The sequence below is a fragment of the Coregonus lavaretus genome (genome assembly GCF_964263955.1).
Source record: "Coregonus lavaretus genome assembly, chromosome: 4".
In the NCBI taxonomy this organism is placed as follows: Eukaryota; Metazoa; Chordata; class Actinopteri; order Salmoniformes; family Salmonidae; genus Coregonus; species Coregonus lavaretus.
The window spans coordinates 41,451,499-41,478,319 of NC_139991.1; the positions used below are offsets into that span (position 1 = coordinate 41,451,499).

At 43.1% G+C, this 26,821-nt stretch overlaps 2 protein-coding genes across 2 annotated transcripts; both read right to left on the reverse strand.

Annotated features, from left to right (window-relative positions):
* Nucleotides 1-1,435: 1,435 nt before the first annotated feature.
* On the reverse strand, nt 1,436-3,934 carry LOC311128112 (3'-5' exoribonuclease 1-like). Its single transcript, XM_084160084.1, has 7 exons — nt 3,465-3,934; nt 3,140-3,312; nt 2,742-2,964; nt 2,484-2,567; nt 2,251-2,360; nt 2,026-2,140; nt 1,436-1,911 (listed from the first exon to the last, which is right to left on the reverse strand). The coding sequence occupies exons 1-7, from the start codon at nt 3,540-3,542 to the stop codon at nt 1,669-1,671; spliced, it is 1,026 nt and encodes a 341-aa protein (XP_084016210.1). The 5' UTR covers nt 3,543-3,934; the 3' UTR covers nt 1,436-1,668.
* A 3,842-nt stretch (nt 3,935-7,776) lies between these two features.
* LOC311127218 (protein phosphatase 1 regulatory subunit 3B-like) lies at nt 7,777-12,964 on the reverse strand. The gene is made up of 2 exons (XM_084159014.1): nt 12,735-12,964; nt 7,777-10,163 (listed from the first exon to the last, which is right to left on the reverse strand). The coding sequence occupies exon 2, from the start codon at nt 10,130-10,132 to the stop codon at nt 9,269-9,271; it is 864 nt and encodes a 287-aa protein (XP_084015140.1). The 5' UTR covers nt 10,133-10,163; nt 12,735-12,964; the 3' UTR covers nt 7,777-9,268.
* Between the last annotated feature and the right edge of the window lie 13,857 nt (nt 12,965-26,821).

Here is a 26,821-nt window from a genome sequence, read left to right on the forward strand (position 1 = left end):
CCTTATGACGCTACTCTCTCTGCCTGTGTTCTCTCGTGAACTGCAGTCCTTCCTGCTCAGGGACGTGTGGAACAGCAACAACGCCTAGAACACCCTGCGTCAGATTTTTTGCCCACCTTGGTTAAGTTATTGATCGATTGCCCATGATGAGGAAAAGCTATTATTATTACTAGGCAAGAACATTGATAAGAATAAATAAAGGAATATTATGTTTGTTTATTCCAGAGAGAGACAGAAGTGTTTTCCATTTTATTTAGATCTATTTTCCCCACCAACTGATGAGTTGAGAAAGTTACATTAATTATTCAGCAAATTTTCCTGGTCATAGATGGGATATAAAATGCTTATAATAAATAAAACCAAATAGTACATAATTTAGTTTCTGCAATGCTATTTCGATCAAGCACCAGATTTCATGTTCCCCGCTTCCAAAGGTTATTTTCAGTAGGAGACATTGAAACTTGCATGATGTAATGAGTTCTCTGCGTCATAAGGAAAGGTTCGTGAGCAAGCATTTCACTGTAAAGTCTACACAAGTTGTATTCGTCGCATGTGATAACATTTGATTTGATGTATCATTGGGGGCAAATACAAAATACGGTAACACTTTCTCTTGGTATTCCTTTGATGATAAACTGCGTGTTGTTTATACCGTGAGTTACATGTGCTTTGTCTCCATCTAACGGCTATGATGTGAATGCACAGGGTTTGGCAAAGCCATTACGTCACCATATCATATTGGATTGTGTTGAAACGAGACATTACTTACAGTTGAAATTTGATTTGTTTTCTACATAACATAAAAAGGGCATAATGCTTTTCTCTTGAACCTGATACCATGAAGCAAAGAAATGTTAGGCATGTTAGAGGTTGCACCGTTTGTAAATTATAATTTATGCAAATGTATGCTAGTTTGTATTACAATTGTCCTTCTCCATCTTTTAGCGTTGACACTGTATATTGAACAGTCATGTTTAACTTTTCATTTTGAGTCCATGAAGTTCAAACTGATTACAAAATGCAGCACAAACAAAAACCGAGAGACGATACATGTTAAGGACTGTCAAAGCCCTTTAAACTATACTGCCCCCAGAAAGTAAAGAAAGTAGGCTAAAAATAAGGAAATATGTATTAGTATTAAAAGAGAAATTGTTTTATACAATAGCTCATACATTCTTAGCCCACGAGCTTGTGCATGTGCATTGCTTACACCACACTTAAAGCAGACATATCCTCAATTTTCTTGAACCGGTTTTAGAGTGGACCCAAGTTAAATAAGCACACAAAAGCCTTGTGTGCTCTGTAAAATAAATAAAAACTGAAGCCAAGCCTCTAACAGACAGCGAAATTAATAAATTAATAAATAAAAACTGAAGCCAAGCCTCTAACCCCCAGCGAAATTAAAATTATTCTTTAAAGAAATCCACAGAGGCTGTTAAAAAGCAGAAACACAATTTTTATTGTGGGAAGTGGCACTACTAGTGCAATTAAAAAGACTATCTACACAGTCCCACAATTTGTGACAAAAAATGGACTCAGATTGAGTGGGAAAAGTGCAATGAATTTTCAAGTCATGGGGGTAAAATAGACATGGGAAGCCTGCTTGAAGGTCTCAATGTAGAAGTCTCACAGAGCAAGGGGATGGGGAGCTGAGGTCAAGGTGGGGGGCTAGTCTCTGCTGCGAGGGGTATGTGGGGGTGGGGCTCCTTCCACAGGGGCAGAGCTGGGCACAGTCCGCAGCTGTCCTTCGTGCATGCGCTCGTTGATGCGCAGTTGGCAGCCGTCCTGCAGCATGCGCAGCGCAATGCGGGCAATGTTCCGCGAGTCATCCAGGCCAGAGTGAGGGCGGCCCTCGTATTGAAGTCCCAGCTTCTCCAGCATGCTGCTCAGCTTGGTCTGGGTACGATGGACCTGTGAAAAAGAAAGTGAGGATTCTAGTTCTATTGTTCTACTCAACATATCTAAAGGATTGTGTCTAACGTGTCTACATTTAGAGAGATATTTCTGCTCATTTCATATCATAACCTTATAGAAGTTTCCGTATAATTTTTTGATGTTGATCCACTTCTTCGCAAACTGTGGATATGAGAGACGATTTAAACGGCACTGGGTGTTCATGAACTTGCTCATGTCCCAAGATCTGTGGAAATAACAAAGCACATAGTTGTACTAATGAGAACACTTAATATCTCGCTAGTTATCATTAATACACAAAAGTAGTGTTAGTACCCTCTGCCCACACTGACGTACCCATCTGTAAGAATGGCGTATTTGTATTTTGTGCCAAGCTCTTTCTCCTGAAGCCAGAGCACCACCCGCTTAAGAACATCAGGGAACGTGTCTGCTTCATCCACCATTTTCTGACCCAAAAAAAGAACAGTTAGAAAACTCTTATATGAACATTACATTGTGTGAAGTATTGTGGATCATAGTATTCTAGTCCTTCAAGTTGGTTTAGTCAACATCTATGTCCGGTGTCTCACCTGTGTTATCCCTGTCAACTTTATGCAGAACTCTGACAACTGTGTGTTGACTTCTGGTCTGACATATTCCTGAAAGCTGTCCTCCTACAATGAAATCCAGTGTCATTCATGATAACAAAACATGTGTGCATGTGTGTGTTTAAGTTGTATTATTTGCGTCAACTACTAATGTGAACTAAAAGGTCCATACATCTATGACAGTACACACAAGCCTTACAATGCATTGATTCTAACAATGTCCCCTCCTCACTTACTCACAATGTCTAAAGTGTGCGTGTTGAACAGGACCATTGGGAACTCAATGATTTCATGCGTGAAGTCAGGGGGGTTGTCCTGTTCACACGTTGCCTCAAAGTCCACAACACAGATGAAGTCGTAGTAGGTATCAGTTGGTCCACCGTCTGTCACAGACTGCATCAACGACAGCTTCTGCTTCTTGTAGTAGTTCTTCAACCGCTTCTTCATCACATCCTTTACACCTCTACACACAGAGAGAGCGAGCGAGAGACACTTGGGATCATGGAACATGTTCAGTGATATGGATCTTTTTCAGTGACATGCCAAGCAGTTCTCGGATTTCCTAACACAGATATCCTGATCCTCAATGGATTACGTTTGTAGCCATCTCCTGCTGAAACACAAGTGTTCCTACATACCTTGTGTCAAGCTTCAACTCTGCCAGTTTGGACCGAAGCTCATCCTTGTTCATGCGGTTGATATGTCCATTTGCAAGAGCAATCTCTTTGTAAACAGGATCACTGAACTCGCCTCGAGTAGAAGATACTTGAGGGACGGGTTCACCAATGTTACTACACACTTTGCTGCAAGACTTGACATAGAGAAAGGAATATAACGTTAGTCACATACGTAGATAACTAGTTTAAAACATCACCTGGCTGTTATTCCTACTCCAATCCAGTTAGCTGCGTTAGCTGACGCTACACTACTGTAGCAGAGTTAGCTGTAGTGTACAGTACTAACCTTGTCATCTTCCTCGGGTTTAGAGGACAATTTCACATTGTCACCTTTGTCTTGAATATTCTCCTTGTATTCCTCCATTCTTGAGGGATAGGATTGTCTCAACCAACTAATCAAAATATGTTAACTAGAAATAAAATGTTTGCGTGCTACTTGCTAGCTAACTGGTAGATGTCTCTTGTAGCAGACAATCCTCCTGTCATGTCCTCTCGGTTTCCGCGCGTTCTTCCCGCGTGTCAGTGCTCTTCAAAAATATATTTATCCGAAGTTTGTCGCTGAACAACGGTAAAGTTACATGATAGACACTTTGCTTTATTCATGTCTTTCCAACCTTATTCCGACAAGACACATTTTACATATACATTTGGATGGCTAGCTAGCAAGCTAAAATGTAAAATATTTTGGAAAAATATAAACAATCAAACGTACTCTCCGGTTGCAGTTCCGGTTCAACTTGACGCCTAAAATACATTAGCGACACCCGCTGACATGGAAGACCATTACACCAGTAAATCGACAACAAGGCTCCTCTTTAGTTCAATCTAAGCAAGGAGGCACAAGAAAGTAACAAGCAATCAATCGAATTACACTGACCAAAAATATAAACGCAACATGTAAAGTGTTGGTCACACAACACAATGCCACAGATGTCTCAAGTCGAGCGAGTGTGCAATTTGCATGCTGGAAGGAATGTCCACCAGAGCTGCTGCCAGATAATTTAATGTTAATTTCTCTACCATAAGCCGCCTCCAATGTCATTTTAGAGAATTTGGCAGTACGTCCAACCAGCCTCACAACCGCAGACCACATGTATGGCGTTGTGTAAGCGAGAGATTTGCTGATGTCAACATTGTAAACAGAGTGCCCTATGGTGGCGGTGGGGTTATTGTATGGGCAGGCATAAATTACAGACAACAAACACAATTAAATTGTATCAATGGCAATTTGAATGCACAGAGATTCCTTGAAGAGATCCTGAGGCCCATTATCGTGCCATTCATCTGCCGCCATAACCTCATGTTCCAGCATGATAATGCACGGCCCCATGTCGCAGGGTGCTGTACACAATTCCTGGAAGCTGAAAATGCCCCAGTTCTTCCATGGTCTGCATACTCACTAGACATGTCACCCATTGAGCATGTTTGAGATGCTCTGGATCGACGTGTATGACAGCGTGTTCCAGTTCCCGCCAATATGCAGCAACTTCGCACAGCCATTGAAAAGGAGTGGGAAAACATTCCACATGCCACAATCAACAGCCTGATCAACTCTATGCGAAGGAAAATGGTGGTCACACCAGATACTGACTGGTTTTCTGATCCACAACCCTACCTTTTTTTAAAGGTATCTGTGACCAACAAATGAATTTCTGTATTCCCAGTCATGTGAAATCCATAGATTAGGGCCTAATGAATTTACTTCAATTGACTGATTTCCTTATATGAATTGTAACTGTAAATCTTTGAAATTGTTGCATGTTGCCTTGATATTTTTGTTCAGTACACAATCATTGCAAAGCTACAGTACATTGGTGGTCACAGCACAACTCATGCAGAAATACCGGTGCTTACACTGTGCATGGAAAGTTGATATAACAGTGGGATGTGAATTATTCTCAAATTAAATTAATTTAATAACTTCACATAATTGTAAGGTGTGGTTCCACATACATACAGTGCATTTGGAAAGTATTCAGACCCCTTGACTTTTTCCACATTTTGTTACGTTAAGGCCTTATTCTAAAATGTATTAAATTGTTTTTTTCCCCCTCAATCGCCACACAACACCCCATAATGACAAAGCAAAAGCAGTTTTTTTTTGTGCAAATGTAAAAAATAAAAGATATAAACGGAAATATCACATTTACATAAGTATTCAGACCCTTTACTCAGTACTTTGTTGAAGCCCCTTTGGCAGTGATTACAGCCTTGAGTCTTCTTGGGTATGATGCTAAAAGCTTGGCACAGCTGTATTTTGGGAGTTTCTCCCATTCTTCTCTGCAGATCCTCTCAAGCTCTGTCAGGTTGGGTCGGGAGCGTCGCTACACAGCTATTTTCAGGTCTCTCCAGAGATGTTCGATCGGGTTCAAGTCCGGGCTCTGGCTGGGCCACTCAAGGACATTCAGAGACTTGTCCCGAAGCCACTCCTGCGTTGTCTTGGCTGTGTACTTTGATCGGTCGTTGTCCTGTTGGAAGGTGAACCTTCGCCCCAGTCAGAGCTCCTGAGGTGGTTTTCATAAAGGATCTCTCTGTACATTGCTCCGTTCATCTTTCCCTTGATCCTGACTAGTCTCCCTGCCGCTGAAAAACATCCCCACAGCATGATGATGCCACCACGCTTCACCGTAGGGATGGTGCCAGGTTTCCTCCAGACGTGACGCTTGGCATTCAGGTCAAAGAGTTCAATCTTGGTTTCATCAAACCAGATAATCTTGTTTAGGTGCCTCTTGGCAAACTCCAAGCGGGCTGCCATGTGCCTTTTACTGAGGAGTGACTTTCGTCTGGCCACTCTACCATAAAGGCTTGATTGGTGGAGTGCTGCAGAGATGATTGTCCTTCTGGAAGGTTCTCCCATATCCACAGAGGAACTCTGGAGCTCTATCAGTGACCATCGGGTTCTTGGTCACCTCCCTTGGTCAGCTCTAGGAAGAGTCTTGGTGGTTCCAAACATCTTCCATTTAAGAATGATGGAGGCTGCTGTGTTCTTGGGGACCTTCAATGCTGTAGAAATTTGTAGGTACCCTTCCCGAGATCTGTGCCTTGACACAATCCTGTCTCGGAGCTCTACGGACAATTCCTTCGACCTCATGGCTTGGTTTTTGCTCTGACATAAACTGTCAACTGTGGGACCTTAAATAGACAGGTGTGTGCCTTTCCAAATCATGTCCAATCAATTGAATTTACCACAGGTGGACTCCAATCAAGTTGTAGAAACATCTCAAGGATGATCAATGAAAACAGGATGCACCGGAGCTCAATTTCGAGTCTCATAGCAAAGGGTCTGAATACTTATGTAAATAAGGTATTTCTGTTTTATTTTTTAATACATTTGCAAACATTTCTAAAAACTTGTTTTGGTTTTGTCATTATGGAGTATTGTGTGTAGATTGATGAGGAAAAAAACTAATTTAATCAATTTTAGAATAAGGCTGTAACGTAACAAAATTTGGAAAAAGTAAAAGGGGTGAATACTTCCCGAATGCACTGTACATTAATCTAAAAGACTATAATTCTGGATTTCATATAAGAGAATTAGGCTTAGTCCCTATGTCCTACCCATGTCCATGCAACCAGCCGTAAGTGTTACTGGGAGTTCTAGCTGTGTTTGTGATGTCTATTTGTCTAATAAAGTCTCCAATCAGGGTCCCCCAGATTCAACGAGTTTGTGAGTCACATGACCTTGCATAACCATGCTCTTTTACACTGTGTACACTAAATGTTTGCTCATCTAAATCTGAAACATTAGAATTTGAAATGGGGAGGAGTGTTAACTTTCATAAAGGTGCAATGCAATGTGTCTGAGTTTTATGTCAGGTCATCCCGCCAAGGGAAATGTGCTCTCTCATTGCAGAACCTTTTCCTTTCTCAAAAACCTAAATGATGTGCTGTGCTCAACTGAATGATAGGTCTATGAGGAACACACAAAAAGTAGGTAGTCATTACTGCCTAGAATCCACGTAGTCAACTTACTGTAGTTGAGCAACATACCTGAGAATTGTTTGTGATGAATTGTGTCTGTTGTTGACTCAACTTCATGTCAGGTCAACAGAAATTCACACTCATTGTAGAGCCCTTTTCCTTAATCAAGTTTGTCATCACTTATAAGACCCTTTATAAAGGCAGCAAATTGCTCTTAGTGATCAAGACAGATCAGACTATTCTCCCCCTCACTCAGTTCATTTTTTGTGTGTTTGGTATAGTATTGAACTCTTCAGTAAACAGTCTTATCTGTTAATGTATGGCTTGGTGCATGGTGTCCAAGGGTCTTGCTGAATATAGTTCAGCTGGCAGACCTTTGTCCAGGTTGCCATACATTAACAGATAAGACTGTTTACTGAAGAGTTCAATACTATACCAAACACACAAAAAATGAACTGAGTGAGGGGGAGAATAGTCTCATCTGTCTTGATCACTAAGAGCAATTTGCTGCCTTTATAAAGGGTATTATAAGTGATGACAAACTTCATTAAGGAAAAGGCCTCTACAATGAGTGTGAATTTCTGTTTACCTGACATGAAGTTGAGTCAACAGGCACAATTCATCACAAACAATTATTCAATGAGGAGTTTAAATAAATAAACAAAAATATTCTTGCAGAACATATTTAATTCTCTGACATACAAAATCCATCCTTAATACTTGTTCCTTTAAAAACATATCCAATGACTCTTATTTACATAAAGCAGCATAGTGAACACAGTAAAACATTTTAAATCATCAATAGGAGCAGACAGAAATGTGTATTTCTAAGGTTCCAGTCCCAAGTAAATTCCTGCCATTCCCACCCCTTTAAAATTTGATGGATTTGGACACAAACACCCACATACCAGAATGAGCTCAGTACAAACATGGTGCAAATCCTGAAGTGACTTAAAAATCCCTATGTCTATTCTGAAGTCATATCACTTAACTTAAATCAACTTAAAGAACTCAGTGCAAGAAATGTGAAAGTACATGTACATTTTCATTCCAAATCTATTTGTTAAAAATCACTGAAAGTTTCATCATAAACATTGCTCTTCCAATTATTTTGACCTGCATCACACATATCATAACAATGTACATAGTTTTACCAGTTAGTGTAATTTCCTGTTGAGTCAACAATGGATTATCCCAACACATACAGTGGGGTCCAGAATTACTGGATCCCTTGATAAAGATGGGCAAAAGACACTGTATAAAATAAATACAAATACTGAGCTATATTGTATGAAATGTATATTTTCTACTAAAACAACTGCTCAGCGAAAGAGATTTTAAATTAATATCTCAAAAAGATAAAAGGGTCATAATTATTGGATCCTGTTTTCAATAATCCAGCACCCTCCCTTTATGAGGATAACGACACAATTCACAGTATGGATGAGGTATTTTCTGCATATGCATTGTTCTTTCGAAGGCCAAAACCACCATTGGTGTGCGTGGCTAAAGACCACTAATTTCATGTCATATGACAATAGCATATGACAAAAAGGCTCAAGTGTTGTTATCCTCGCAAGGGAAGGGTGCTGGTGTATTGAAAACAGGGGATCCAATCATTTTGACCTCATCTTTGAGATTTGTTTTTTATTTATTGTTAAACAAAATCTTTCTCTGAACAATTGTATTAGTATAAAATAATATATTTATTTATTTTTATATAGCATAGAGCTCAGTTTTTGTATTTTTTGTTTTTATACAGTCTTTTTTGCTAATCTTTATCAAGGGATCCAATCATTCCAGGACCCACTCAAGTACAAAAGCTAGATGGTAATTACGTTTTTCTCTTGGTTCAGTAAACATCTACACTGAGATATTCCTGTTTATTAAACCTGCTATGCAATCAGTAAATGTCACATCTGAATATTCAAGTTCTGATCATCCACAGAGAATACAACCCCCATCCCAAAACCTCCATCTGTATAACACCCCCTTTCCTTTTCTTTTTCTTATTGCTATTTTTATTATTATTATTAATATTATTATTATTATTCCCCCGAGCATGGCTAGACTGGCCATCTGTGGTTCAATTTCTTTCGAAAATCACTCATTTTCAGGAAGAGCCCTTTCTCTGAACAAAAAACACTTTACTCTAAGGATGACTGCTTTTCAGTAGTAAGGTCTAATATCCTCATATCCTGCATAACTTGGCCACTCTGGGAACATCCCATGGGAGCACCTGGAACTTCCGTAGAGATCGAAGTGAATTCCAAGATCAAACGAGCGGCTCTGCTGGTTACTGCTGAAGCTGCCCTGGCCGTCCATCTTCAGAGCAGACCAGATGATCCTGTAGTTTCGGCCCTGGTTACCGTCCCAGTATGTCTGGCCATTGACTTTGTAGCAGATGGCAAACTCTATGTGCTTGTGTGGCCTCAGCTCAGCTGGAAGGGAAACCTCGAAGGAAAAGGTGTCACGGTCTGAGCCTGTGTAGGTGTCCTTCAAGTACTGGCACTCCAAGTCCGTGTAGCTTTTCCAAGTGTCAAAGGTCACACGCACCTTGACAGACTTCTCAAAGGACAGGTTTTTGACCTTCACGGTTCCAGCCAGTGCCTTCTCTTTCAGCATGCAGTGCTCTAGGCAGACGAGCTCAGTCTCCAGACGCTGGCGGAACAGCAGGTAATCAGAGGAGGGCTGGGTGAAGTCCAGTACCAGTCTGTCCTCCTCATATGGTAACGTGAGCGAAGAGCTGAACAGCTTTGTGATGTTGAGTGGGATGTCAATAGTGTCAAAATGAGAAAATAACTTCACCTTGGTGAGGGCCAGGCCCTTGTGGTCGGCGAAGGACACTCGCCTTTTAGATTTCCCATTCTTCTCATTAAGCAAATCTGCTTCAGTCTGCATAGGAGGGGCAGAGGGTTTGAACCGCATGCAGGGCTTCAGGCAGGGTCGTAGTGATTGCAGTGATTTTGGGGTCCTCCTGTAGCAGAAGTCGTCGTTTGACAGGTAGAGCGGCATGCCCAATTCAATCGGCATGGTGGACTTGTGAGGAAAGAGGCTGAATAGACTGAGGGAAAAAACAAAGATACCAGAAAGTTGTCATTCGTCCAGCTGCGTCAAACAATGTTTGACAGAATACAAATTCTCTTGTGAAATGCATACAGAATCTTTACTGCTGAATTTGCGTGTGAAACATTATGCAACAGTAGGCTAAGTGCATGGCCACAGAGCAAACATTGCATCAATTTCATCAGCTGATAGATCAACCCCCAAGTTACTCATGTTCAGTCAGCCATCACATGTATTTGGTTGTCTGCTGTATAATATCACTGTTTAAGTTGTCAAAAGGTATTCTCTAACCTACTTGCCCAATGTGTATAATCATGGGTATGGCTTAAGCATTTGTACAATCCATCATGCACTCATTTGGAAAAGGGAAGGTGATCATCCTGAAATGATGTGGGGGGTTTTCTTCTGAAATTCTAAATGAGTTTGAGGTCTCCATAATATCCATATTTCTTGTACATTACCTATTTTATTGGATAGCCTTCTCTTGAGGTGAGGCAGAGGCACTCATTTGATATCTGACAGACTTCCTTATTAGGTTACAGTTTTAAAGGGATACTTCGGGATTTTGGCAATGATGCCCTTTATCCATGTGGTCCTCTGTAGCTCAGCTGGTAGAGCACGGCGCTTGTAACGCCAAGGTAGTGGGTTCGATCCCCGGGACCACCCATACACAAAAATGTATGCACACATGACTGTAAGTCGCTTTGGATAAAAGCGTCTGCTAAATGGCATATTATTATTATTATTATCTACTTCCCCAGAGTCAGATGAACTTGTGCAGTGGTGGAAAAAGTACCCAATTGTCATACTTGAGTAAAAGTAAAGATACCTTAATAGAAAATAACTCAAGTAAAACTGAAAGTCACTCAGTAAAATACTACTTGAGTAAAAGTCTACAAGTATTTGGTTTTAAATATGCTTAAGTATCAAAAGTAAAAGTATAAATCACTTCACATTCCTTATATGAAGCAAACCAGGCGGCATATTCACGTTTTTTTTTAAGGATAGCCAGGGGCACACTCCAACACCATTTACAAGCGAAGCATGTGTTTAGTGAGTCCGTCAGATCAGAGGTAGTGGGGATGACCAGGGATGTTCTCTTGAGAAGTGCGTGAATTTGACAATGTTCCTGTCCTGCTAAGCATTCCAAATGTAACGAGTACTTTTGGGTGTCAGGGAAAATGTATAGAGTAAAACGTTTTTTTTTAACTTAAGTACTTTACACCACTGAACTTGTGGATACCATTTTTGTCTCTGTGTCCAGTATGAAGGAAGTTAGAGGTGGTTTCGTGAGCCAATGCTAACTAGCGTTAGCACAAAGACTGGAAGTCTATGGGTATCAAATCAAATATTTTTTTTCAAATCAAATCACATTTTATTTCTCACATGCTTCGAATACAACAGGTGTAGACCTTACCGTGAAATGCTTACTTACAAGCCCTTAACCAACAATGAAGTTCAAGAAAAAGAGTTAAGAAAATATTTATATATGCTAGTATCCACGAGTTCATCTGACTCTGGGGAAGTAGATAAAAGGCCTAATTTCCAAAATCCCCATTTAAAGCCCATTCTTACTTCACTAAACTTGTCCCACTTTACTAACATGAACTTCAGAACTGAAATGCTACAGATATGGCCATTACTTACTCAGTGTTACACACATGCCGTCCTTTATTTTATAATATATGCCAGACAAGGGCAATTTAGCAGACGCTTTTATCCAATGCAATTTACAGTAGTGATCGTACATTTGCATTCTGGTCCCCCGTGGGAATCTAACCCACAACCCTGGCGTTGCAAACACCATGTTCTACAAACAGAGCCACACCGGACCCATAATTGTGTCTCATTCTGGTTTCAGTTTTTCTGAATGTTCCTTGTGAAACAAAAAACATGGTATACTAACCTGCCAATAAATTGTACCCAACATTAGCTGTTACAGTTTGCGGATAGCCATTGATATGATGGTGACGTTTAAGGATTTGCCTAATCAGCATGTTTTACCATTCCTTCAGGCTACTTGGTGATACTTTCTTAAATCTCGATTCGGAAGTCCCCATTGTCTTATAAACTCCTGTTCTAGTTGCAGGTTGAACCCCAATAATGAGGAAATATTCAGAAAGATATTAAATCCACTTTTTGCACTGAGTGATGAGCCATTTTAGCTAGCAGACATCTCACGTTCCCCAAATTATTTCCATCAACTATTCAGTTGTAAGCGACAACGCGTGACCCAAACAAAGATCTACATACATGCAATAGGCATTTCTCACTTGATACAAAAAGTTGATTTAATATTTTCCTGGATATTGGAAACAGACGCGTATAATACACAGCAGCTTTCCGAATCAAGAACGAAGAAAGTATCGGAAAGTAAAGGTTGGTTTAATGGTGTATGACTGCATTGTCTATGGGCAATATTCAGTGACTGTATATGTTTTCTCGACCTCAGAGAATGAGGTTCGAGTTCCTTGCATATTAATTAACTAAATGTTATAGACTACCACTACGAATTGGATTACAATCCTGCAAAAGTGATACTTTTTATCTAGTCATGAAACAAGCTTACCTTGGGCAGTTTGTTTGCAATGAATTCAGGTAGGATTGACGTGATAGGCTACGTCTACTCTACCAGTCAGAAATCACTATTGCCCTCTCAGCGGTGAAAGCTCCTCTTCCTTGTCGTTTACATGTAGGCTATAATCAATTGTTCTGCAATGTTACTCTACAATTGCTACAAATCAAATGTAACCTGTAACAACTTCACAAACTGTATCCAGTTTCCGTCATGCTGCCGCTTCAAACACCATACTGGGCTCACTTGAACATGTTTGCCTACCTGTAGCCAATCACAGTGGGCGGTGGAGGAGCGCTCCGTGAAAGATTATCTAGAGATAGTCGAATGACCGCTCTAACAATGGAAATACATGTCCTCAAAGATGGAAGGCAGACGGGAGGAGACGAGATCAAAAAAGCTGTTTTTGCTTTGTCATTATGGGTTATTGTGTGTAGATTGATGAGGAAAAACCGTTTTTTAATCCATTTAGAATAAGGCTGTAACGTAACAAAATGTGGAAAAAGTCAAGGGATCTGAATACTTTCCGAATGCACTGTATATATAGCAACATATATATACAACTTGCCTTGGGACCAATGTGGAGCTGATGAGCAAAGGCGCACTGCCCCAATAAAGCTCGCCAGCTTGTAGTCCTAAACACTGGAAATAAGTTACCTCTGGTTCGTTCAGCCTTTCCTATGGGGAAAATGAATGGAGAAAGAATAGGGTTTTGGGATAAACACCGAAAATAAGGTCAGAGGTTAACGCAGGCTTGGGAGATGTTATACGTTTTGTTCTATAAGAGAACAGCAGTCAGTTAACATTACCTTTATGAATTATGAAGTGTTTATGTGCTTTGTGTTTTTTATTATTACATAAATGCTTCAAAATTCACAAAAAGTGACGTTAGCTGATGAAAATCTCATAGAATAAAATGTAAAAGATCTCCTAAGCCTGTGTTTACCACAGACCTTATTTTTGGTGTTTATCAAAAAACTCTATTCATTTTCCCATAGGCTTTGCCCATGGTGGAGTTAGTACCTACAAAAAGACGCCATTACTATTGCTCTCTATGTGGGCAGCCTTCATGGGTCCAATGTTTTAACCCGCATTGGGCCCACATCATGCCAATATGGGTATGTTTAGTGGGAAAAGATGGGCTCATTTCTGGCAAAGTGAGGGCTGCCCTCACCAGATACGGGCTGCATTTACATATTAGACATTTAGCAGGCGCTCTTATCCAGAGCGACTTACAGTTTGTAGATTCATATTAAGATAGCTAGGTGGGACAAACACATATCACAGTCATATAAGACGCTTATAAGAAATCCCGCTATGCCCTCTGACTAACCATCAAACAAAGAGTCAATACAGGACTAAGATTGAATCGTACTACACCGGCTCCGACGCTCGTCGGATGTGGCAGGGCTTGAAAACTATTACAGACTACAAAGGGAAGCACAGCCGCGAGCTGCCCAGTGACACAACCCTCCAGACGAGCTAAATCACTTCTATGCTCGCTTCGAGGTAAGCAACACTGAAGCATGCATGAGAGCATCAGCTGTTCCGGATGACTATGTGATCACGCTCTCCGTAGCCAATGTAAGTAAGACTTTTAAGCAGGTCAACATTCACAAGGCCGTAGGGCCAGACGAATTACCAGGACGTGTACTCCGAGCATGCGCTGACCAACTGGCAAGTGTCATCACTGACATTTTCAACATGTCCCTGACTGAGTCTGTAATACCAACATGTTTCAAGCAGACCACCATAGTCCCTGTGCCGAAGAACACTAAGGTAACCTGCTTAAATGACTACCGACCCGTAGCACTCACGTCTGTAGCCATGAAGTGCTTTGAAAGTCTGGTCATGGCTCACATCAACACTATAATCCCAGAAACCCTAGACCCACTCCAATTTGCATACCGCCCCAACAGATCCACAGATGATTCAATCTCTATTGCACTCCACACTGCCATTTCCCACCTGGACAAGAGGAACACCTACGTGAAAATGCTATTAATGGACTACAGCTCAGCGTTCAACACCATAGTGCCCTCAAAGCTCATCACTAAGCTAAGGACCCTGGGACTAAAAACCTCCCTCTGCAACTGGATCCTTGACTTCCTGACGGCCGCCCCCAGGTGGTAAGGGTAGGTAACAACACATCCGCCACGCTGATCCTCAACACGGGGGCTCCTCAGGGGTGCGTGCTCAGTCCCCTCCTGTACTCCCTGTTCACCCATGACTGCATTTCCAGGCACGACTCCAACACCATCATTAAGTTTGCAGACGACACAACAGTGGTAGGCCTGATCACCGACAATGATGAGACAGCCTATAGGGAGGAGGTCAGAGACCTGGCCGTGTGGTGCCAGGATAACAACCTCTCCCTCAACGTGATCAAGACAAAGGAGATGATTGTGGACTACAGGGAAAAAAAAGAGGACTGAGCACGCCCCCATTCTCATCGATGGGGCTGTAGTGGAACAGGTTGAGAGCTTCAAGTTCCTTGGTGTCCACATCACCAATAAACTATCATGGTCCAAACACACCAAGACAGTCGTGAAGAGGGCACGACAAAGCCTATTCCCCCTCAGGAGACTGGAAAGATTTGGCATGGGTCCTCTGATCCTCAAAAAAGTATACAGCTGCACCATCGAGAGCATCCTGACTGGTTGCATCACCGCCTGGTATGGCAACTGCTCGGCCTCTGACCGCAAGGCACTACAGAGGGTAGTGTGTACAGCCCAGTACATTACTGGGGCCAAGCTTCCTGCCATCCAGGACCTCTATACAAGGCGGTGTCAGAGGAAGGCCCTAAAAATTGTCAAAGACTCCAGCCACCCCAGTCATAGACTGTTCTCTCTGCTAGCGCATGGCAAGCGGTACCGGAGCGCCAAGTCTAGGTCCAAAAGGCTTCTTAACAGCTTCAACCCCCAAGCCATAAGACTCCTGAACAGCTAATCATTGCTACCCAGACTATTTGCATTGCCCCCCCACCCCACCCCCACCCCTCTTTTACGCTGTTGCTACTCTGTTTATTATCTATGCATAGTCACTTTAACTCTACCCACATGTACATATTACATCAATTACCTCGACTAACCAGTGCCCCTGCACATTGACTCTGTACCGGTACCCCCTATATATAGCCTCCGTACTGTTGTTTGATTTTACTGCTGCTCTTTAATTATTTATCTATTTTTAACTTTTTTTGTTTTTTCTTAAAACTGCATTGTTGGTTAAGGGCTTGTAAGTAACATTTCACTGTAAGGTCTATACCTGTTGTATTCGGCGCATGTGGCAAATAAAATTTGATTTGATTTAGTAAGTACATTTTACCTCAAAGTAGCTATCAGCAAGGTCAGAGCTAGTAAGGGGGGGGGGGGGGAGTCAAGTGCGAGTGTTATTCTTTTTTTGTGTGGGTATTTAAGATACTCTTTGAAGAGGTAGGGTTTCAGATGTTTTCAGAAGATGGGCAGGGACTCTGCTGTCCTAGCTTCAGGGGGAAGCTGGTTCCACCATTGGGGTGCTGCCTTCCCGTAGGGGTGGGAGGGCCAAGAGACCAGAGATGGCAGAATGGAGTGCTTGGGTTGGGGTGTAGGGTTTGAGCATAGCCTGAAGGTAGGGAGGGGCTGTTCCTCTTGCTGCTCCGTAGGCAAGTACCATGGTCTTGTAGTGTATGCGAGCTTCGACTGGAAGTCAGTGGAGTGTGCGGAGGAGCGGGGTGACATGGTATGTTGTAGAGCATGATCCTGCAGGAGCGAGTCACTGCTTTGATGTTTGCAGAAAACCACAGGGTGTTGTCCAGAGTCACGCCAAGGTTCTTTGCACTCTAGAAGGGGGATAACGTGGAGTTGTCAACCGTGATGGAGAGGACTTGGAGCGGGCAGGTCTTCCCCGGGAGGAAGAGCAGCTCCGTCTTGTCGAGGTTGAGCTTGAGGTGGTGGGCCGACATCCAAGCTGAGATATCTCCCTGGCACGCAGAGATGTGTGTCACCACCTGGGTGTCAGAAGGGGGGAAGGAGAGAAGTAGTTGAGTGTCATCCGCATAGCAATGATAGGAGAGACCATGTGAGGATATGATGGAGCAGAGTGACTTGGTGTATAGAGAGAAGAGGAGAGGGCCTAGAACCGAGCACTGGGGGACACCAGTAGTGATAGTGTGTAGGGCAGACACAGATCCGCTCCAAGCAGTGGATAGATCTAGGAGGATGAGAACAGAGGAGAGAGAGTCAGCTTTGGCAGTGCGGAGAGCCTCCTTGGTTGAGTGACCCGTCTTGAAGCCTGACTGGTTAGGTTCAAGAAGATAGTTCTGAGAGAGATAGCGAGAGATTTGGTCAGAGACAGCACGCTCAAGTGTTTTGGGAAGAAAAGAAAGGAATACCGGTGTGTAGTTTTTGGCGATTTAGAAAACGGGAGACTGAAGTACTAATACTACACTGAACAAAAATATAAACGCAACATGTAAAGTGTTTGTTTACATACCTGTTAGTGAGCATTTCTCATTTACCAAGATAATCCATCCACCTGACAGGTGTGGCATATCAAGAAGCTGATGAAACATCATGATCATTACACAGGTGCACTTTGTGCTGGGGACAATAAAAGGCCACTTTAAAATGTGCATTCTTGTCACACAACACAATGCCACAGATGTCTCAAGTTTTGAGGGAGCATGCAATTGGCATGCTGACTGCAGGAATGTCCACCAGAGCTGTTGGCAGATAATTTAATGTTAATTTCTCTACCATAAGCCGCCTCCAACGTCATTTTAGTGAATTTGGCCGTACTTCCAACTGGCCTCACAACCGCAGACCACGTGTATGGCGTCGTGTGGGCAAGCAGTTGCTGATGTCAACGTTGTGAACAGAGTGCCCCATGGTGGCGGTGGGATTATGGTATGGGCAGGCATAAGCTACGGACAATGGACGCAATTGCATTTTATCGATGGCAATTTCAATGCACAGAGATACCGTGGCGAGATCCTGAGGCCCATTATCGTGCCATTCATCCGCCGCCATCACCTCATGTTTTAGCATGATAATGCACAGCCCCATGTCGCAAGGATCTGCACTCATGGAAGCTGAAAATGGCTCAGTTATTCCATGGCCTGTCCCTCATTAAGCATGTTTGGGATTCTTTGGATCGATGTGTACGATCGCGTGTTCCAGTTCCCGCCAATATCCAGCAACTTTGCTCAGCCATTGAAGAGGAGTGGGACAACATTCCATAGGTCACAATCAACAGCCTGATCAACTCTATATGAAGGAGATGTGTCACACTGCAAAAGGCAAATGGTGGTCACACCAGATACTGACTGGTTTAATGATCCACACCCCTACTATTTTTTTTAGGTATCTGTGCCCAACAGATGCATATCTTTATTCCCAGTCATGTGAAATCCATAGATTAGGGCCTAATTTATTTATTTATTTTGACTGATTTCCTTATATGAACTGTAACTCAGTAAAAACTTAGAAAGTGTTGCATGTTACGTTTATATTTTTGTTCAGTATAATGGCAAATTGCTTTGCAAAGGTGAAGAACACACCTCCCGGTACTAATTGCCTATGAGAGGAGAAACTACTAGACAACAACAGATAAAGACAAAAATTATATTTATCACTCCTGGAGATATCAGGAGTCCTCTAGCTACAGAATGAAGCACCTCTGGGCTGCCCTCACTGGGCCAAACTGGGCCAATGCCTTGGGGCCAATGTGGAGCCGATGAGCAAAGGCGCATTTCACAAGATGGCAGATTCAGATCCTCACGTTTCAAATAATTGAATGTCTCAGTAGGGAATTGCTCTATTCAGAAATAAATGTGTCTCTTTGTCTCCCAACATTACACTGGTCCAGTCAGGTGAGGTTCTCACTGACTAGCACCTTCCTCTGAACCGGTTACTGTCACACATAATTATGAAATAGGCATAGTGTGTTTGGCAGACCGATGAGCCACATGTCAATATTGATCCAGTTCAAAGAGGCCCAGGTTTGTAATCAGCAAAACATTTGCACTGGCAGTCAGCCAAGGTAGACTCTGAACTTGTCAGACTGTGAGCTTAAAATAGCCCCTCAGTAGCATGTCCCTTGGCTTTGGTGGGCTTGATGAAAGCAAAGGACAGGGATGCATGGGTGTAGTTCTAAGGTCACAAGTTCCCTCTTGTGCAACCGCTACTGAGAGTTTCATTCCAGTTTAAGTGTTCTGTTGTGTAATGTTTAAAAATATATATATATTGAAAATTAGAGGTAGTTTGCCGAGCCAATGTATACTGTATGTACAGTGCCTTCGGAAAATATTCAGACCACTTGACTTTTTCCACATTTTGTTACCTTACAGCCTTATTCTAAAATTCATAAAATTGTATTTTTCCCTCATCAATCTACACACAATACCCCATAATGACAAAGCAAAAAGAGGTTTTTAGAAATGTTTGGTAATTATTATTTTTTAAATCGGAAATATCACATTTACATAAGAATTAAGACCCTTTACTCAGTACTTAGTTGAAGCACATTTGGCAGCGATTACAGCATTGAGTCTTATTGAGTATGACGCTACAAGCTTGGCACACCGGTATTTGGGGAGTTTCTCCCATTCTTCTCTGCAGATCCTCTCAAGCTCTCTCAGGTTGGATGGGGAGCGTTGCTGCACAGCTATTTTCAGGTCTCTCCAGAGATGTTCGATCGGGTTCAAGTCCGGGCTCTGGCTGGGCCACTCAAGGACATTCAGAGACTTGTCCCGAAGCCACTCCTGCGTTGTCTTGGCTGTGTGCTTAGGGTCGTTGTCCTGTTGGAAGGTGAACCTTCGCCCCAGTCTGAGGTCTTGAGTGCTCTGGAGCAGGTTTTCATCAAGGATCTCTCTGTACTTTGCTCCGTTCATCTTTGCCTCGATCCTGACTAGTCTCCCAGTCCCTACCACTGAAAAACATCCCCACCGCATGATGCTGCCACCACCATGCTTCACCATAGGGATGGTGCCAGGTTTCCTCCAGATGTGACGCTTGGCATTCAGGCCAAAGAGTTCAATCTTGGTTTCATCAGACCAGAGAATCTTGTTTCTCATGGTCTGAGAGTCTTTAGGTGCCTTTTGGCAAACTCCAAGCGGGCTGTTATGTGCCTTTTATTGAGGAGTGGCTTCCGTCTGGCCACTCTACCATAAAGGCCTGATTGGTGGAGTGCTGCAGAGATGGTTGTCCTTCTGGAAGGTTCTCCCATATCCACAGAGGAACTCTAGAGCTCTGTCAGAGTGACCATTGGGTTCTTGGTCACCTCCCTTGGTCAGCTCTAGGAAGAGTCTTGGTGGTTCCACATTTCTTCCATTTAAGAATGATGGAGGCCACTGTGTTCTTGGGGATCATCAATACTGCAGAATTTTTTTGGTACCCTTCCCAAGATCTGTGCCTCGACATAATTCTGTCTCGGAGCTCTACGGACAATTCCTTCGACCTCATGGCTTGGTTTTTGCTCTGACATGCACTGTCAACTGTGGAACCTTATATAGACAGGTGTGTGCCTTTCCAAATCATATCCAATCAATTGAATTTACCACAGGTGGACTCCAATCAAGTTGTAGAAACATCTCAAGGATGATCAATGGAAACAGGATGCACCAGTGCTCAATTTTGAGTCTTGTAGCAAAGGGTCTGAATACCTATGTAAATAAGGTTGTTTAAATACATTTGCAAAAAATTCTAAAAACCTGTTTTCGCTTTGTCATTATGGGATATTTTGTGTAGATTACTGAGAATTGTTATTTATTTAATCAATTTTAGCATAAGGCTGTAACGTAACAAAATGTGGAAAAAGTCAAGAGGTCTGAATACTTTCCGAAGGCACTGTACAGTTGTGGTCAAAAGTTTTGAGAATGACCCAAGTATTGGTCTTCACAAAGGTCGCTGCTTCAATGTTATGAGATATTTTTGTCAGATGTTACTATGGTATACTGAAGTATAATTACAAGCATTCCATAAGTGTCAAAGGCTTTTACTGACAATTACATTAAGTTTATGCAAAGAGTCAATATTTGCAGTGTTGACCCTTCTTTTTCAAGACCTCTGCAATCCGCCCTGGCATGCTGCCAATTAACTTCTGGGCCACATCCTGACTGATGTCAGCCCATCTATAATCAATGCTTGGAGTTTGTCAGAAGTTGTGGGTTTTTGTTTGTCCACCCGCCTCTTGAGGATCGACCACAAGTTCTCAATGGGATTAAGGTCTGGGGAGTTTCCTGGCCATGGACCCAAAATGTCGATGTTTTCTTCCCCGAGCCACTTAGTTATCACTTTTGCCTTATGGCAAGGTGCTCCATCTTGCTGGAAAAGGCATTGGTCATCACCAAACTGTTCTTAGATGGTTGGGAGAAGTTGCTCTCAGAGGATGTGTTGATACCATTCTTTATTCATGGCTGTGTTCTTAGGCAAAATAGTGAGTGAGCCCACTCCCTTGGCTGAGAAGCAACCCCACACATGAATGGTCTCAGGATGCTTTACTGTTGGCATGACACAGGACTGATGGTAGCGCTCACCTTGTCTTCTCCGGACAAGGTGTTTTCCGGATGCCCCAAACAATCGGAAAGGGGATTCATCAGAGAAAATGACTTTACCCCAGTCCTCAGCAGTCCAATCCCTGTACCTTTTGCAGAATGTCAGTCTGTCCCTGATGTTTTTATTGGAGAGAAGTGGCTTCTTTGCTGCCCTTCTTGACACCAGGCCATCCTCCAAAGGTCTTCGCCTCACTGTGCGTGCAGATGCACTCACACCTGCCTGCTGCCATTCCTGAGCAAGCTCTGCACTTGTGGTGCCCCGATCCCGCAGCTGAATCAACTTTAGGAGACGGTCCTGGCGCTTGCTGGACTTTCTTGGGCGTCCTGACGCCTTCTTCACAACAATTGAACCTCTCTCCTTGAAGTTCTTGATGATCCGATAAATGGTTGATTTAGGTGCAATCTTACTAGAAGCAATATCCTTGCCTGTGAAGACCTTTTTGTGCAAAGCAATGATGAAGGCACATGTTTCCTTGCAGGTAACCATGGTTAACAGAGGAATCACAATGATTTCAAGCACCACCCTCCTTTTAAAGCTTCCAGTCTGTTATTCTAACTCAATCAGCATGACAGAGTGATCTCTAGCCTTGTCCTCGTCAACACTCTCACCTGTGTTAACGAGAGAATCACTGACATGATGGCAGCTGGTCCTTTTGTGGCAGGGCTGAAATGCAGTGGAAATGTTTTTGGGGGATTAAGTTCATTTTCAATTGCAATTCACCTGATCACTCTTTATGACATTCTGGAGTATATGCAAATTGCCATCATCAAAACTGAGGTAGCAGACTTTGTGAAAATTAGTATTTGTGTCATTCTCAAAACCTTTGACCACGACTGTATATATATATACTACATGGTCAGAAATATGTGGACACCTGCTCGTTGAACATTAATATGGAGTTGGTCCCCCCTTTGCTGCTATAACAGCCTCCACTCTTCTGGGAAGGCTTTCCACTAGATGTTGGAACATTGCTGCTGGGACTTGCTTCCATTCAGCCACAAGAGCATTAGTGAGTTCAGGCACTGATGTTGGGCATTACGCCTGACTCGTAGTCGGCCTTCCAATTCATCCCAAAGGTGTTTGACGGGGTTGAGGACAGGACTCTGTGCAGGCCAGTCAAGTTCTTCCACACTGATCACGACAAACCATTTCTGTATGGACCTCGCTTTGTGCACAGGGGCATTGTCATGCTGAAACAGTAAGCATTAAGATTTCCCTTCACTGGAACTAAGGGGCCTAGCCCAAACCTTGAAAAACAGCCCCAGACCATTATTCCTCCTCCACCAAACTTTACAGTTGGTACTATGCATTCGAGCACGTAGCGTTCTCCTGGCATCTGCCAAACCCAGATTCGTCTGTCGGACTGCCCGATGGTGAAGCGTGATTAATCACTCCAGAGAACGCGTTTCCATTGCTCCAGAGTCCAATGGTGGCGATCTTTACACCACTCCAGCCGACGCTTAGCATTGCGCATAGTGATCTTAGGCTTGTGAGCGGCTGCTCGGCAATGGAAACCCATTTCATGAAACTCCTGACGAACAGTTCTTGTGCTGACGTTGCTTCCAGAGGCAGTTTGTTGCAACCGAGGACAGACTATTTGTACGTGCTACGCGCTTCAAATCAAATCAAATCAAATCAAATTTTATTGGTCACATGCGCCGAATACAACAGGTGCAGACATCTAGTTTAGAGGTGTTTACAAACATTGGAGTAAAACAAGTGTATATTTTGGGTTACGAAGTTGAACTAAGCTCAGTTATGTTCTTCAAGAATCAATGGGTATATACACAAAAGTATGTGGACACCCCTTCAAATTAGTGGATTCAGCTATTTCAGCCACACCCGTTTCTGACAGGTGTAAAAAATTGAGCACACCGCCATGCGATCTCCATAGACAAACATTGGCAGTAGAATGGCCCGTACTGAAGAGCTCAGTGACTTTCAACGTGGCACCGTCATAGGATGCCACCTTTCCAACAAGTCTGTTCGTCACATTTCTGCCCAGCTAGAGCTGCCCCGGTCAACTGTAAGTGCTATTATTGTGAAGTGGAAACATCTAGGAGCAACAACGGCTCAGCCGGGAAGTGGTAGGCCACACAAGCTCACAGAACGGGACTGGCGAGTGCTGAAGCGCGTAGCACGTAAAAATCGTCTGTCCTCGGTTGCAACAAACTGCCTCTGGAAGCAACGTCAGCACAAGAACTGTTCGTCAGGAGTTTCATGAAATGGGTTTCCATTGCCGAGCAGCCGCTCACAAGCCTAAGATCACTATGCGCAAAGCTAAGCGTCGGCTGGAGTGGTGTAAAGTTCGCCGTCATTGGAATCTGGAGCAATGGAGACGCGTTCTCTGGAGTGATTAATCACGCTTCACCATCGGGCAGTCCGACAGACGAATCTGGGTTTGGCAGATGCCAGGAGAACGCTACGTGCTCGAATGCATAGTACCAACTGTAAAGTTTGGTGGAGGAGGAATAATGGTCTGGGGTTGTTTTTCAAGGTTTGGGCTAGGCCCCTTAGTTCCAGTGAAGGGAAATCTTAATGCTTCCTGTTTCAGCATGACAATGCCCCTGTGCACAAAGCGAGGTCCATACAGAAATGGTTTGTCGTGATCAGTGTGGAAGAACTTGACTGGCCTGCACAGAGTCCTGTCCTCAACCCCATCGAACACCTTTGGGATGAATTGGAACGCTGACTGCGAGCCAGGCCTAATCGCCCAACATCAGTGCCCGACCTCACGAATGCTCTTGTGGCTGAATGGAATCAAGTCCCCGCAGCAATGTTCCAACCTCTAGTGGAAAGCCTTCCCAGAAGAGTGGAGGCGGTTATAGCAGCAAAGGGGGACCAACTCCATATTAATGCACATGATTAGTGGCGCAGTGGTCTAAGGCACTGCATCGCAGTGCTAACTGTGCCACTAGAGATCCTGGTTCGAATCCAGGCTCTGTCGCAGCCGGCCGCGACCGGGAGACTCATGGGCGACGCACAATTGGCCCAGCGTCGTCCAGGGTAGGGGAGGGAATGGCCGGCAGGGATGTAGCTCAGTTGATAGAGCATGGCGTTTGCAACGCCAGGGTTGTGGGTTCGATTCCCACGGGGGGCCAGTATAAAAAAATATGTATTCACTAACTGTAAGTCGCTCTGGATAAGAGCGTCTGCTAAATGACTAAAATGTAAATGTAAATGTAATGATTTTGGAATGAGATGTTCGACGAGCATTTTGGTCATGTAGTGTAAATCCTCTGATATGCACTAAACTGGGAACAATAATGTCCATAATGAGTTAGGAGGATATTGGTTTATCTTGTCTCTTTCCTGTGACCCAGCAGGGCCAACCTCTGAGCTTCAACCCTGAGGTGTTCAGTGATCTCAACATCCAGCCGGTGGAGCTGGCCGGGGAGCAGCACGTTACTGCCCAACCCACTGACTCTGACGCCCAATACCTCACTGAGGTCAAAGATCAATGCCTCATTCAAGAGTGTGATGGGGATACGAAGTCCTGCCATAGCACCAGTACTGGAGGGTCGGAGGCCATACTGTTGAGGTGTGAGTCCCCAGGAGAGCACCTCAACTTTGGGGCTGGGAGCACTGACTCCAACATGTGCATCCTGGATCTGAAGAGTGACACGGAGAGCGTGGAGACAGACGACAGTGATGGTAACGTTGGTTCTGAGGGGCTAGGTGCTACCCAGCAAGGAGGCAAAGATGAGGTGTATGTCACCATGTCTAGTTTCTATCAGATCCAGTGAGAGATGTAGAGAGAGAGAGATAGATTATATGTATAGAGATATATATACAGTGGGGAAAAAAAATATTTAGTCAGCCACCAATTGTGCAAGTTCACCCACTTAAAAAGATGAGAGAGGCCTGTAATTTTCATCATAGGTACACGTCAACTATGACAGACAAAATGAGAAAAAAAAATCCAGAAAATCACATTCTAGGATTTTTAATGAATTTATTTGCAAATTATGGTGGAAAATAAGTATTTGGTCAATAACAAAAGTTTCTCAATACTTTGTTATATACCCTTTGTTGGCAATGACACAGGTCAAAAGTTTTCTGTAAGTCTTCACAAGGTTTTCACACACTGTTGCTGGTATTTTGGCCCATTCCTCCATGCAGATCTCCTCTAGAGCAGTGATGTTTTGGGGCTGTCACTGGGCAACACGGACTTTCAACTCCCTCCAAAGATTTTCTATGGGGTTGAGATCTGGAGACTGGCTAGGCCACTCCAGGACATTGAAATGCTTCTTACGAAGCCACTCCTTCGTTGCCCGGGCAGTGTGTTTGGGATCATTGTCATGCTGAAAGACCCAGCCACGTTTCATCTTCAATGCCCTTGCTGATGGAAGGAGGTTTTCACTCAAAATCTCACGATACATGGCCCCATTCATTATTTCCTTTACACGGATCAGTCGTCCTGGTCCCTTTGCAGAAAAACAGCCCCAAAGCATGATGTTTCCACCCCCATGCTTCACAGTAGGTATGGTGTTCTTTGGATGCAACTCAGCATTCTTTGTCCTCCAAACACGACGAGTTGAGTTTTTACCAAAAAGTTCTATTTTGGTTTCATCTGACCATATGATATTCTCCCAATCCTCTTCTGGATCATCCAAATGCACTCTAGCAAACTTCAGACGGGCCTGGACATGTACTGGCTTATGCAGGGGTGAGATCTTGCGTGGAGCCCCAGATCGAGGGAGATTATCAGTGGTCTTGTATGTCTTCCATTTCCTAATAATTGCTCCCACAGTTGATTTCTTCAAACCAAGCTGCTTACCTATTGCAGATTCAGTCTTCCCAGCCTGGTGCAGGTCTACAATTTTGTTTCTGGTGTCCTTTGACAGCTCTTTGGTCTTGGCCATAGTGGAGTTTGGAGTGTGACTGTTTGAGGTTGTGGACAGGTGTCTTTTATACTGATAACAAGTTCAAACAGGTGCCATTAATACAGGTAACGAGTGGAGGACAGAGGAGCCTCTTAAAGAAGAAGTTACAGATCTGTGAGAGCCAGAAATCTTGCTTGTTTGTAGGTGACCAAATACTTATTTTCCACCAAAATTTGCAAATAAATTCATAAAAAATCCTACAATGTGATTTTCTGGAAAAAAAATGTCAATTTGTCTGTCATAGTTGACGTGTACCTATGATGAAAATTACAGGCCTCTCTCATCTTTTTAAGTGGGAGAACTTGCACAATTGGTGGCTGACTAAATACTTTTTTCCCCCACTGTATATATTCAAGGTTATGGCTGCTTATTACATTCTTACTCTGAGCTCTGAGTGACTTTGTTAACGGCTGCTTTTATTTTAAGTCTATTTGATCCACTATGACTCAAAATGATTATCCACTGACTCCCAGTATCACAAGAGACTAGCAGAACTCAATGCACATGTTATTTACAAATGACAGGAGACAGAACAGGAATAATCCTCATTGTGTTTCTTTGGTCTTGTGTTATTAATCTGTTGGTAGCTGCACAAGACAAGGGAGAACTTGACTTGACTAACTTGAAATACAAAGCTGTCCCTCCTTTATATATTATTTTT